This window comes from Pleurodeles waltl, chromosome 11, assembly GCF_031143425.1.
Source record: "Pleurodeles waltl isolate 20211129_DDA chromosome 11, aPleWal1.hap1.20221129, whole genome shotgun sequence".
NCBI lineage: Eukaryota > Metazoa > Chordata > Amphibia > Caudata > Salamandridae > Pleurodeles > Pleurodeles waltl.
In genome coordinates, this window is record NC_090450.1 from 52,480,642 (window position 1) to 52,493,455 (window position 12,814).

The 12,814-nt window shown below is 40.6% G+C and overlaps 1 protein-coding gene across 2 annotated transcripts in view; it reads left to right on the plus strand.

Annotated features, from left to right (window-relative positions):
• Window positions 1-12,814, plus strand: part of FNDC3B (fibronectin type III domain containing 3B) — a 474,093-nt gene that overhangs the window by 212,190 nt on the left and 249,089 nt on the right. For both annotated transcript variants that reach the window (XM_069213040.1, XM_069213041.1), the window contains one exon: window positions 10,689-10,765. In XM_069213040.1, the coding sequence (XP_069069141.1) occupies window positions 10,689-10,765 (77 nt within the window). The remainder of the gene's footprint in view (window positions 1-10,688; window positions 10,766-12,814) is intronic.

The window sequence follows — 12,814 nt, forward strand, 5'->3', positions numbered from 1 at the left end:
CATCATTCCCAGGTGTAGGCACACAGCTACTGACTGCATGATTTTTCATAATTTCCAGTCATTTGTTTGCGGGGCCAGCATTGGGAAGATTGATGGATCCTGGAGCTGTATTTTGGCGTGGTCGAGCGGCAGAGCTCTACACAGAGTTGCCAGCTACCCAGAGTTCCCGGATTAGTCCATTTCCATGAACTGGATGCAGCAGTGCATTATGGGACTTGTGGTCTCCATTCTAATCACTTGAACCAGCTGGAAAACACAAACTTGGCTTTATGTTGATAGTATCTTGTAGATCACTTTCTCACTGCAATAGATTTTTGGGAGAAAGTATACTATAAAGAAAAAAAAATAGGTGGCTAAACTGGGATTCAGAAGACCTCATCTTGTAGTCTGCTGCCAAAATCTTGGTATCTTGGTCATTTCATTTCAATTTGTTTGGGGCTGTCCATTTATCAACTACAATCATGCATTTAGTGGAAGCCTCCTTTAAGTTGGAGGCTACGGGTACAACCTCTGTGTATTAGCAGCATAGTTATAGCACTGGGGACTAAAGACTTTGAGATGAATGAGTGAAAGGGGAAGATTTTTGAAATCATTGATATTGCTGAACCATGAGGGACTCCACATGCATTAAATGCTGCACCTGGTGGATCTGATTTGTGCTTTCTTTTTGTCCACTGTTGTTAGTCCACTTCAAATCCACCTGCTATACATCCACTTGTTCTAACCAGGGTCAGACTGGGCCAGAAAATAGGCCTGGGCACCAAAAGAAAAGTAGCCTCTATTAGCGATTTAGATGGCTAAAAAATGTCCAACTTTACAAAAATTAAGTCCGTTTGAACTTGTAAAGACCAACTGTATATGTCTTTTGGAAGACATGGGTACCTGCATGCGTTTGTGTTTGCTGTCGGCAATGTTTGTGGCACTCCCAGATTGCCTTTTAGGCCAGTCCGACCCTGGCTGTAAGCTGCAGTGTGAGATTGCATTATCAGCTTTACCCAACAATTATTTTATTTCCAGTAATATCAGTACACCTGCACCGTCCTTCACTGCCAGGAAGTCATCCGGAGAGGCCACCATCACTGATTTTGTCCCTCTCAGAGGGTGAAAACAGACCTAGAATTTTTCCAGTTCAGTAACAACCTGGAGTAGTTTTACTGTCAGCCTGTTTAGCAGTAGCTTGGGTTATCCAGAGTAGTCACTGGGCTGCAATTATAAAGGAAAGACAACAAACAAGAACTGATGTGGTATCTCTACTGCTGGTTACTTGTGTGAAGAACATTCATCCAGATCTAACCTTTTAGGCAGAGGCACTCTGGATTCTGGGACTTGTAGTTTTGATTACACTATTAGGAGTATTGGTCTACAAACCCCAGCAGCAGAGGGTTGCAGGATAACAATATACTGGCTGTGACTGACCATGATTATATAGGTCCACATGGTGACTCTCTTTGAAGTATAATGCCAGTGTTGGCATATTGAAAGATGATTTTCATGCTCAAGCAGACCAGTACCAATAATAGATACATGCTTAGCACTGTTTCCACTTTAATCACACACTTCTTAAACACCATCATAACTAGTACTAGGGTCGTCTGTGTAACACACTCGTACCCCAAGGGACTTTAGGCAGCAGTGTCCTAAAAGTACCTTAGAACAAAAGTGCATTGACTGGGCATCAAGGGTGAACAGATGAGCTCAGGCCTTAATGTAGCCTGAAACTTTATTTCAGATGATGTCTGCTGGCTGGAGAAGCAGTGTCGCCATTAGATGTTAGGTTGAAAGTTGGGACGCAGAAATACATTGAACTTTGCTCTTCGGAGGACCAAGAAGCAGTATTAGGAACGATCCTGGTTCCTAGGTAATATGGAGCTACCCCTTGTAGGCATGTAACTTTAAGGCTGGAGACATTGATGGTAATGCTGGCATTGAACCTCAACCAGTGCCGGGCTCATCTTGACAGGGCTGTGATTTCTTTGACGAAGGCGGTGGATCATTGACTGTGGTGTTCTGAACCTTATGAAGCCTGTGCCCATGTGCTAGGCATGCACCAGACTACTGACAGCTATAGAGCCTGTGCTCCAAGAATAGAAATTCTGTGGCCCTCTGTTATAGTCTGAAATCTGCCAGAAAACTAACTCAATAGCCCAGCTTGATGGTGTATGGTTGCCCCCTGAAATAATAGAAAACAGCCTGAGTTTTTCCACCACTGCTCCCTTTCCACTAGAGGTTTACTCCTGATCCACTGGCAGGCTACTGAACCTCCTACATCTTGCTGAGAGCACAGGGGACCACTTCCTCTCTTCCGCATCACCACGTAAGCTTAAAAGAAGCTGGGTGACGAGTATAAACATGATAGGCTTGGATAAGATTGATGCACATGTGTTGTTTGAAATGTCACTAACATCTAGGACATTTCATTTCCTTAACAGATTTGACAATTAAAACCTTTGGGTTGCTCAGTTTTGCTTTGCTTCAAGACTAATTCAGATTTGTAGTCACTAAATGTAAACAGCCCTCCCCAAGCCACAGACTATGCCATGAGTCAGGCAAAGTATCTGGATACTGGTGGCCATGGGTCCAGCCTGTGCCAGGTCTCCGCTCGAGTCTGGCACAAACTATATGAGCACTTTTTTTTTTTTTTACCTTTGTTTAATTGTTTTCCACATCTGATTTCCAACACAGCCCAGATATGACTTAAATGACTCTCGTGGGGCCCAGTAGCACTCAACAAAAAAAACCAATCTCCCACAAAACACATAAGTCTGAACTTTGAGCAGACAACGCAGCACAGCCATGCCATGAAGTTCCATGTCAAAGTTCATAGCAGTAGTGTCTAGCTTGGAATACCACACCGTACATCTTACAAAAGCACACATTAATGCAGAACTCTACATAGAACAGGGCCAGTGGAATTATGCGTAAGGGAAGGACACAGTAATGTGGCAAGTTTTACTAAATTATACGTTGAGAAAAGAAAAATAATTCAGCATAATGCAACACATTTTCTGACAGTATTACTTAATTATTTCGTCATTTTGGCACATATTAATTTTATATGGGCAAATATTTCACCTCATTTGTGCCAGTCTGACACCCAAATACAGCAATAAGCCAGAGAAAGATGACCAGTCAACCTTTGTGGAAAGTCACCCATTGCACAACTACACGTCCTGCTGCATTTTTAGTAACTTTGGATCCATTTGAGCTAAAAACACTTTTTCCGTCTGTTATCTGTTCGTTTTGCTTTTGTAGCTCCAAGTGGGAAGGGTATGCCCAGACGTGGGTCCCATGCTCACTGCGCCACTGGATTCAAGCTAGCCTCGGTGATGAGGGGTGATACCCTGAAACCGGTCTCAGGATGCTTGTTTCCAGTCCAGGGAGGACCTGGCTTGGCAGTTAGGGCTGGACTGCTCCTCAGGGGAACAGGGTCAAGACTGATTTGCATATGGCTAGGTTCAAATTGGGATGGCTTGGTAGGCAGAACAACAATGGGTTAACCCCCGATCTTTGTGACAGGGGGTGAATGTTTGCATTGTTTGGCATTCCATCCATCATCTGTTCTTTTTGCTTTTGTTGCCCTAGGTGGGAAAGGAGGGGTGAATGCATAGGCTAGCAGAGATTAAATGTTGTCACGTTACACGAATAAGATAACTTAGTATCCATGAAATGAGGTGTGAGCCGTTTACAGAAATATAGTAATAGATATGAGGCAAACTTGGATGCAACTTAGAGTATGAAACACTCCGAGAGAGGAGCCAGGCACAAGATGAAAGGTAAGGACAGGATCAGTGGGAAGAAAGAAGTGAGTGAAAACTACTGAACGTTTTAAGTCAAATAGAATTTTTTATGCAGGGTTTTAGGAGTATAATGGGAGGAGGCTTTTTGAGACGCCATGCTATATTAGGAAATAACATGATAGAAAAACAACATTAGATAGATCTATGTCCAGGGCAGATGGATAAAACGTGAACCTGTGCAGATCATGCATCCCTTAAGAGCATGAGCATCCCATGTGAAAGGCTGAGGCAGACCATTACTGTTTGCAGTATCCCCAGCCTGGTGCCCGGTGCATATGCTGCGCAAGACCAGGTGGTGCAACCTCCTTTGTTAGGAATAGTCACATCAATGGTCTTTGCTCGCTATTCTAGTCAGCGGTGGCAGGGGCAGAAAATAGACTAAGCCACCAAAATAAAAGAGCCCACCCCCTTAGCAAATCAGATACCTTAGGAAGTGGCCCGCATTGGCTAACCGGGCAGCCTTAAACGTGCAGGTGTGGGACACTGGATGCATCACTGCCTGGTGCATGAAATGCTTGTGGCTATATAGGGACTATTATCAGTAAAAAGCATCCCAACCAAACGCTAAACAGGTCCACGAAAGAGCCAGAACACCAGCCTAGAGACTGACCTGCTAGACTCCGGCATCACTGCTTTAAAGGGTAATTTCATTCACTGAAACAACTTCTTTCAGGGGAAGTAACTATCCCCTATTACATTCTTAAATGTTACACCACTGTAGTGATGATTGAAGAGAACTCACTCTTGTTTCCACTGGCTAGAACTTTCAAAGAGGAGGTGAGGCTGGCATTCAAAGCAAGCAGCTGATTGGGGCTCGAGTGGTTTCATTGTTTCTCTGAGGCCTTGAGGTCTGGCTGAGAGGGGATGAAAGATGTGTATTTGAGAACCATGTGGGTAAGATACTAAAGGTCTGGATCACCTTGGCCAGAGACACCAGGCCCTGTTCCTGCAACCAGAAGATCGCATTAAATGAATCCCTTGTGTTGTGATTATGATGTCAGTGGCCCTGCCTACAAGCCCAGATGCTCGCTCTACTAACTCTTTACTGTTATTTACAAACTGTCCTAAAACCAGACGATCCATCAAACAATCCCACTCTCAGTATGTATGGCATTGAGAGCAAAGGAACTGTGGAAAGTGGGATAGGGTGTTTGGAAAGAGGTTAGCGATACAGTCATACCCCGGCTTCAAAAGTAACCATTTTTACACCAAGCAAAGCTCCAAGTCTGTGGTCTGCTCACTTTGAACTTTCCGCGATTCTTGTGGAAGTCGAGCTTACTCCACAAAGGTCTATGTATTGAGTATGGTTTTCAAATGTTCATGTACAGCAGAATGGTTTATGGATCTTGTACTTTTAAGATTTCCATTAAATTTACTAATTGACGTCTGCATAACTGTTTACATATCTGAAGAGTGAATGTAAATGAGGTTGGCAAACATTGGAGATTTTAGAAAGATCGTGTTCAGTTTTTCAGCAATGCAAGAAAAAAATAAAATAATGGTGGGGGGTAAGAAAACTTGAAATATTCAACTGCTTATAAGAATAGTTTGCATAAGAAATATGCTGTAATAGAAAGTTTGCCTAGAGCTGCAGCTTTTTTCTAAAATTGTTCTTCTGCATGATTCATTCATGTTTCCGATGATCTTTAAATGAAAATGACTTAACAGCCTGTCCTTCAGTGGAAATAGCATTATTTTCAAAACATGTTGTCAGTGATCTTTCTTGAAATCTAAAACAGTGTGTGCAATAGGCAAGTTGTATTCCCAGGTTGCTTTATACAATACGCGGCTTAACTTGTTAAACAGATCTTAGAATTGCAATCTGCTAGAGAGATCACTTGTCTAAAAGGATGAAGGCTGCCATCTCTGTTGAATCACTAAATGATAAATGTTTTGGAAATATGGATTTTTCCGTGGGTGGTTGATTCTTATACCAGCTAACATAAAGGTGCTAAACAAACCGGTTAAAAGTTTTCAGGGGGCCATTTGTGCTGTTGGGAAACAGGATGTACATTAAAATTATTTTTCAATCTGTCTGAACTTTTGAAAATTTGGTTTAGTGTTAACATGTGCCTCAGTTAGACATTTCACATGGATGATTCTATAAATTTGAGTTCCCTACTAGTGGATGGTGGCCAGTGTTTATAACAGAAAACCGTGCTATGAATTTTTCTGACACTCTGCATGCAGTTTAGCTAAATAAGCTGTGGCGGGGTTGTGACGTCCCCAATGATTCAAAGGGAAGTGAGTAAAAGTAGTGAGACTAGACTTTAAGAGCACATGATGACACAGCACACCTATAACATTCAGTGGCTGTTTTAAGACCAGTCGAAAATTTACCACTGAGTCATGCAGCTTTGCTGCCAGCTCAGAAAGAGATCTGCAGTGACAGTCCATTAGGATTTCGTGATCTTGCACGCGTTAGCATGGTCACTCAAAGATTAAGTCAGATTGATAGCTAGGATTACAGAAGTTGGCTAATGCTTAGAAAAATGCCATCAACAGTAAAGGAATCACTTAAAGATTTATTCATGATTTCAAAACCATCTTATGCATAGATCTTGACTGCACTGAAGAAAACAACGAAAAGACATTAATGTGAAAGCTGTGTCTGTACAGATGTCAATAAACAAATCATACAATGAAACAGAGTTAAGACGAAATAATATATAGAACTCTTAATGAAGAAATTATCACATTTTCCAGTTCATGGCAATCCACATGTATGTAACCAAACATCATTGTTGGGGGCTGTCTGTTTTGTCTTAAGGGTAGGTCTGTCCCTGAAGAGGTTCAGAAATAAAGGTGAACATCTTAGTAATGAAAATTGCCAATAAACACAGTTAAAATACATTTCTTTACTTACCTTCGTGATAGTAACATGCTGTTGTACATATAATTCAGTGGCTGTCCATTAGAAGACAATATATATTTGCAATGCACCCTACTATGAACCAATGAAGATCTGTGTTTTCTATTTAATATATGTGCATTGTCTATTTAAATGCCAATGTTTAACATGATATCAGTGATTTTTGAGTCACTTTTTAAATTGTTCATAGGATTTGATTGTGTTACTACTATACAGACGTCACTAACATGGTCTAATTTAATTTCTTCTCATACATCTGTAATATGAAGTAAAACAAGATACAACAATCACATTTTAAATTGTACCAAAACAAATCTGAGAAGAAAAGTCAGATGACTAGTTTGATGTAATGGCATTATCCTGCTTAAGTAAAAATATCTGGACATAAATTATGTAGGTGAAAGAAAAGAATACAAACCACATCCCTAGGATTTGTCCAAATTGTGCTAAATAGAGCATACAGTTTAAGTTCTTTTGGGTCTTTCTTTACCTATAAGCTTTTGGAATAGTGGGTAGTTTTTTAACATGTACTAGGCCTATATCATCTGACCCTTATACTGGCAGTTTAGGTGGTATTAAGGAAAGTAACACCTTGAGCATTCAGTTAAGTCATGTGGTACACAATCACAATTGACAAAGAATGTAAAAAATATTGTGGCTGAACTAAAGAAATGACTTAGTTTTTCAAAAAGAGCAGTGAGCGTACTACATAGAATATTGTGTTATGCATGAGATGTAATTTGTTGCTTTTCCAGGAACAGAGAACCTCAGGTGTTTGTTAACCTCAGGTGTTTGTTTCACTTATCCTTTGTCTGTCACTAGTTTGGAGACACCAGGGATTAGAACTGGTTTCTCTAATATGCAAGTAAAGAGTAGAACAAAGAGAGAACTTCTTAAGGGATTTCCAAGGATTTACACTTCTTGGAAATTGTGAATGATGCCTGTAAGATCTTATAATTTCAGTCTGTTGTTTCAGTTTTGTGATAATAGGCTATGTGATGTTTGTTAAAGTGCTTTACCGGTCTAGAGGATATGTTCAGATCTAAGGGCTTCTAGCGTATACTGCATAATATGAAAAAAGTAAGACTCAAATGAGAAAGGGACATGTTGTAGAAATTAGAACGTCTCTAGATGCAACAGATGAGGAAAATAGAAACTAGATGTAAAACATTGTGTTATCTCCTTTGTCTTTTCTGCATTGTGCCTTTAGCCATTGAAATGTTATTCATGTTTGATAGGTTATGTATAGCTATCTGCAATTAGCCTGACCTAAAATATGGTTTACCTTGGAGTCATTTGTGAGTTGGAGCCGACCTTCTCATTGAAAAGTATTTAAGTTGAAATATTACAGTTTTTTAAGTGAACATATATTAAAAATTTACCAAACATTTTGGAATATTTGGTGTATTCTCAATATATTTAAAAAACAATGAAGAACAATATTGGGTTATATATTCACATGGAGTACTCAGCCTATCCATTTACAGGGCATTTAATTTGATTAATAATATCCTTAACAAAAACACATATTTAGTTGCATCGCAGATCAACTCTATTGCACTCCATCAAGAAATCTTGCTCAAAAGTACAGCAGGTGACCCGTTTGTCTGAAGAAGGACCGCACCTTTAGTGGCAACAACAGTGTTGACTGAATCAACGTTTAAAACTATGTTTGTAAAATGTGGAGACTGCCCAGCTCTTTCTAACACTCTGAGAGGTGACAACATCAGTGCTTAAAGTGACGTTTTTTAAGGCGTTGCAGGCTTTAAAAGAGAGTGTCCCTAGAAACATATTTAGGAAACTGCTACAAGAGGTCCACTCTGTGAAGCTAAGGGTATGGCCCAACACATGTGAGATAGAATCCTGTGCTTGACAAATTAATGAATAGCCTTACTGGACAAAGCATAACCACATCAGCAGGTAATAGACTACAAAGCCATCATGACCCATAGGAAATCATTTCCTAAGTAAATTTAGATGTAAGTAATAATAACTTCAGCATGTCTCACAATCAGGTAAAGTTTTTTTAGCTGACAAAAGACAGTAATCGAAATAGAAGATGCTCATACTGATTGATTGTCCTTTGTTTTGCTTAGCCAGTGCTTGGCACTGGTAGGCAATGGCTCATTTAGAGCACTGGATATTGTCTCTAATGGGTGCGTTTCTACAGGACAGTGTGGTAGATTTACACGTATATTATCCTGTCAGTATCTTTCCTGCTACACAGTGAGAATGTCAATTTGCCATCCTAGTAACCTTAAATACGGTTACTCTCATCCAACTGCACCAGGGTTTTGGTTTGGCAGCAAAAGCCTAGTGATCTAGCATAGCAGATTGCCCCCATTTAAACCTTTTCGAAAGAATAATAAAACACTTTACTGGGACCCTGTACGCAGGCCATTTGAAGGCGTGAATGTCACAAGAGGCGAAAGGACAACCTCATTTGTCTAGTTTATGTGCAAAATTGTGCTGTCTGATATCCAGTATAGCCATTTGTAGTGTTGAATGCATGCCACTCCCCTTAAATAAAATAAAAAAACTTTTTGTATTAAAAAATTTGACCAGTTAGTTTTGAACCTGCTGGTATCATGACCCCAAATACAATCTTAAAATCTAAGATCAGCAGTTGACAATTGTAACTGTTGTCCCTCTGTGTCATGTCCTATTCTGATCAAGGAAATGAACTGCAGACTGTCACTTGTTTGAGGTTCAACAAGAATAAGTGCTACACTAATGTCATTGTTTATTTTTTTTAAATTGATTTCCTCTTCGTCAGTATGTTACTTGTTTTCTTCCCGCTGCCACAAAAGTAAAGAGGAAGGGTTTAAGGAATGGAAAGAGAGAGAAGAAAGTTATCAAGAGTGGAGCATTGATTAAATTCACAGCACCCAAAAATGTGCCTTTTTTTATACATAGTAAAAGCGTAACATCCTGTATTCAGTCAAAACAAAAACATTATTGCCCTATTGTTGACAGCAAAAATAGTTCCAGCCAGCTTTGCAACTACCGGTATGCTGACTGAAAACAGAATACACATTCAAAATGTCTATCAAATCAATTAGAGACTGAGGCCCTAATTACGAGCCGGGGTCGCGGTGGTGGTCTGGCCTCCTCATTACGATCATGGCGAACGCGACACTGTCAGACTGCTGGCACCGCCACGTTTCCGCTGGACGCCAGCCTGGTGGTGCTGGCGGTCTCAATCCACCAGGGCAGCGCTGCAAGCAGACCTGCTCTGGGGATTACGACTCCTATCTCCGCCGGCGTTTACATGGCGGTTGCACCGCCATGTAAATGCTTCCGGAGAGGGGGTGCATGGGTCCCCATGGCCTTCTACACTTCTCGTATCTAATATAATTGAGTTGTCGAATTGACCCCTTCCGCTTGTCCCACACATAGCTGCTCTTAAATTAGATTTGCAGTATATGAACACCAATATGTATGTAGATATTGTTACTGGGAGACTCCACAAATCTTTTCACAAACACAAAATAAATCTTGGAGTTCTAGCGTAGTACCACTCCATCCTTGCAAGAGCACTCGTGCTGTGCAGATTTGTATCACTTGGCATGTGAGGTATGGCCTGGGTATACGGCCTGCTTCTCTCAGCAACTTATTCTTCAGTTTTACAATTTTTGATCTGATGTTTGGAAATTTCATGTTAATAAACTGATGGGTATAATCGCAGTTCACCTCTCACCGGTGCGCTACGTGGTGAAATATTGAGTCGGAGATTTATAGCCGCACCTCATACATGCTGCACCCATTGAAGCTTCTAATCTCCAAATGCAATTCAGTTCAACTTAATGCATGATTTTGTATCCCAAATCCTCGAGGTTTCCCTTAATGTTTAGTGACATTTATTTCAAAATCACAGTAACTTCTTATATGAGATTCAGTGAAATCTGAAAATGTGAAGTTGATTGACAATGGTTCCAGACAGATTTTCATGCTAATTTAATTTAATCGTCAAGTTATTGACTTGAAATTCTCATACCTTTATTATTTTCTTCTTTTAGGGCCTGCAGAGGTTCCCATGATGTCTCCCAATGGATCCATTCCTCCTATCCATGTGCCTCCTGGTTACATTTCCCAGGTATTTTCTTTTTAATAAAAATGTTTTTGCTTGCATAGAAATAGATACTTTAGTTTCTCGCTACATCATTATTGCCACTGTGGTTGTTGCCATTTGTATCTCATTTTGTTCTGAGCGTGCAATATGTTCTTTCTTATCCTTTCCTTTTGTGTGAGGGGGGGGGGTCTTGCAAACTACACACACACACAAACTCATTACCTCCTGCTACGCTCCTTGTCCCTCTTGTTGCTCTCTGCCCCTTCATTTTATTTCCCACTTTTCATTACTTGCAATGTCTTGACTCTGACATGGATGCTTTTTCATTTTCAGTCCTGTTTCCAAACACTTCAGCTACACTAAAATTCGTATTTACCACCAACCAGTGAGAAAATTAAACACATGGTTTACAGGGAGTGCAGAATTATTAGGCAAGTTGTATTTTTGAGGATTAATTTTATTATTGAACAACAACCATGTTCTCAATGAACCCAAAAAACTCATTAATATCAAAGCTGAATATTTTTGGAAGTAGTTTTTAGTTTGTTTTTAGTTTTAGCTATGTTAGGGGGATATCTGTGTGTGCAGGTGACTATTACTGTGCATAATTATTAGGCAACTCAACAAAAACAAATATATACCCATTTCAATTATTTATTATTACCAGTGAAACCAATATAACATCTCAACATTCACAAATATACATTTCTGACATTCAAAAACAAAACAAAAAAAAATCAGTGACCAATATAGCCACCTTTCTTTGCAAGGACACTCAAAAGCCTGCCATCCATGGATTCTGTCAGTGTTTTGATCTGTTCACCATCAACATTGCGTGCAGCAGCAACCACAGCCTCCCAGACACTGTTCAGAGAGGTGTACTGTTTTCCCTCCTTGTAAATCTCACATTTGATGATGGACCACAGGTTCTCAATGGGGTTCAGATCAGGTGAACAAGGAGGCCATGTCATTAGATTTCCTTCTTTTATACCCTTTCTTGCCAGCCACGCTGTGGAGTACTTGGACGCGTGTGATGGAGCATTGTCCTGCATGAAAATCATGTTTTTCTTGAAGGATGCAGACTTCTTCCTGTACCACTGCTTGAAGAAGGTGTCTTCCAGGAACTGGCAGTAGGACTGGGAGTTGAGCTTGACTCCATCCTCAACCCGAAAAGGCCCCACAAGCTCATCTTTGATGATACCAGCCCAAACCAGTACTCCACCTCCACCTTGCTGGCGTCTGAGTCGGACTGGAGCTCTCTGCCCTTTACCAATCCAGCCACGGGCCCATCAAGACTCACTCTCATTTCATCAGTCCATAAAACCTTAGAAAAATCAGTCTTGCGATATTTATTGGCCCAGTCTTGACGTTTCAGCTTGTGTGTCTTTTTCAGTGGTGGTCGTCTTTCAGCCTTTCTTACCTTGGCCATGTCTCTGAGTATTGCACACCTTGTGCTTTTGGGCACTCCAGTGATGTTGCAGCTCTGAAATATGGCCAAACTGGTGGCAAGTGGCATCGTGGCAGCTGCACGCTTGACTTTTCTCAGTTCATGGGCAGTTATTTTGCGCCTTGGTTTTTCCACACGCTTCTTGCGACCCTGTTGACTATTTTGAATGAAACGCTTGATTGTTCGATGATCACGCTTCAGAAGCTTTGCAATTTTAAGAGTGCTGCATCCCTCTGCAAGATATCTCACTATTTTTGACTTTTCTGAGCCTGTCAAGTCCTTCTTTTGACCCATTTTGCCAAAGGAAAGGAAGTTGCCTAATAATTATGCACACCTGATATAGGGTGTTGATGTCATTAGACCACACCCCTTCTCATTACAGAGATGCACATCACCTAATATGCTTAATTGGTAGTAGGCTTTCGAGCCTATACAGCTTGGAGTAAGACAACATGCATAAAGAGGATGATGTGGTCAAAATACTCATTTGCCTAATAATTCTGCACTCCCTGTAAATACCACACGCATGGTGGCTGGCTGGCTGTCTGTAGATAGTCCTATCTTGTGCAGCCTCTTTCTGAAAAATTGATCTCTGCTATTCTGTGCCATACACCAAGCGTTGCATA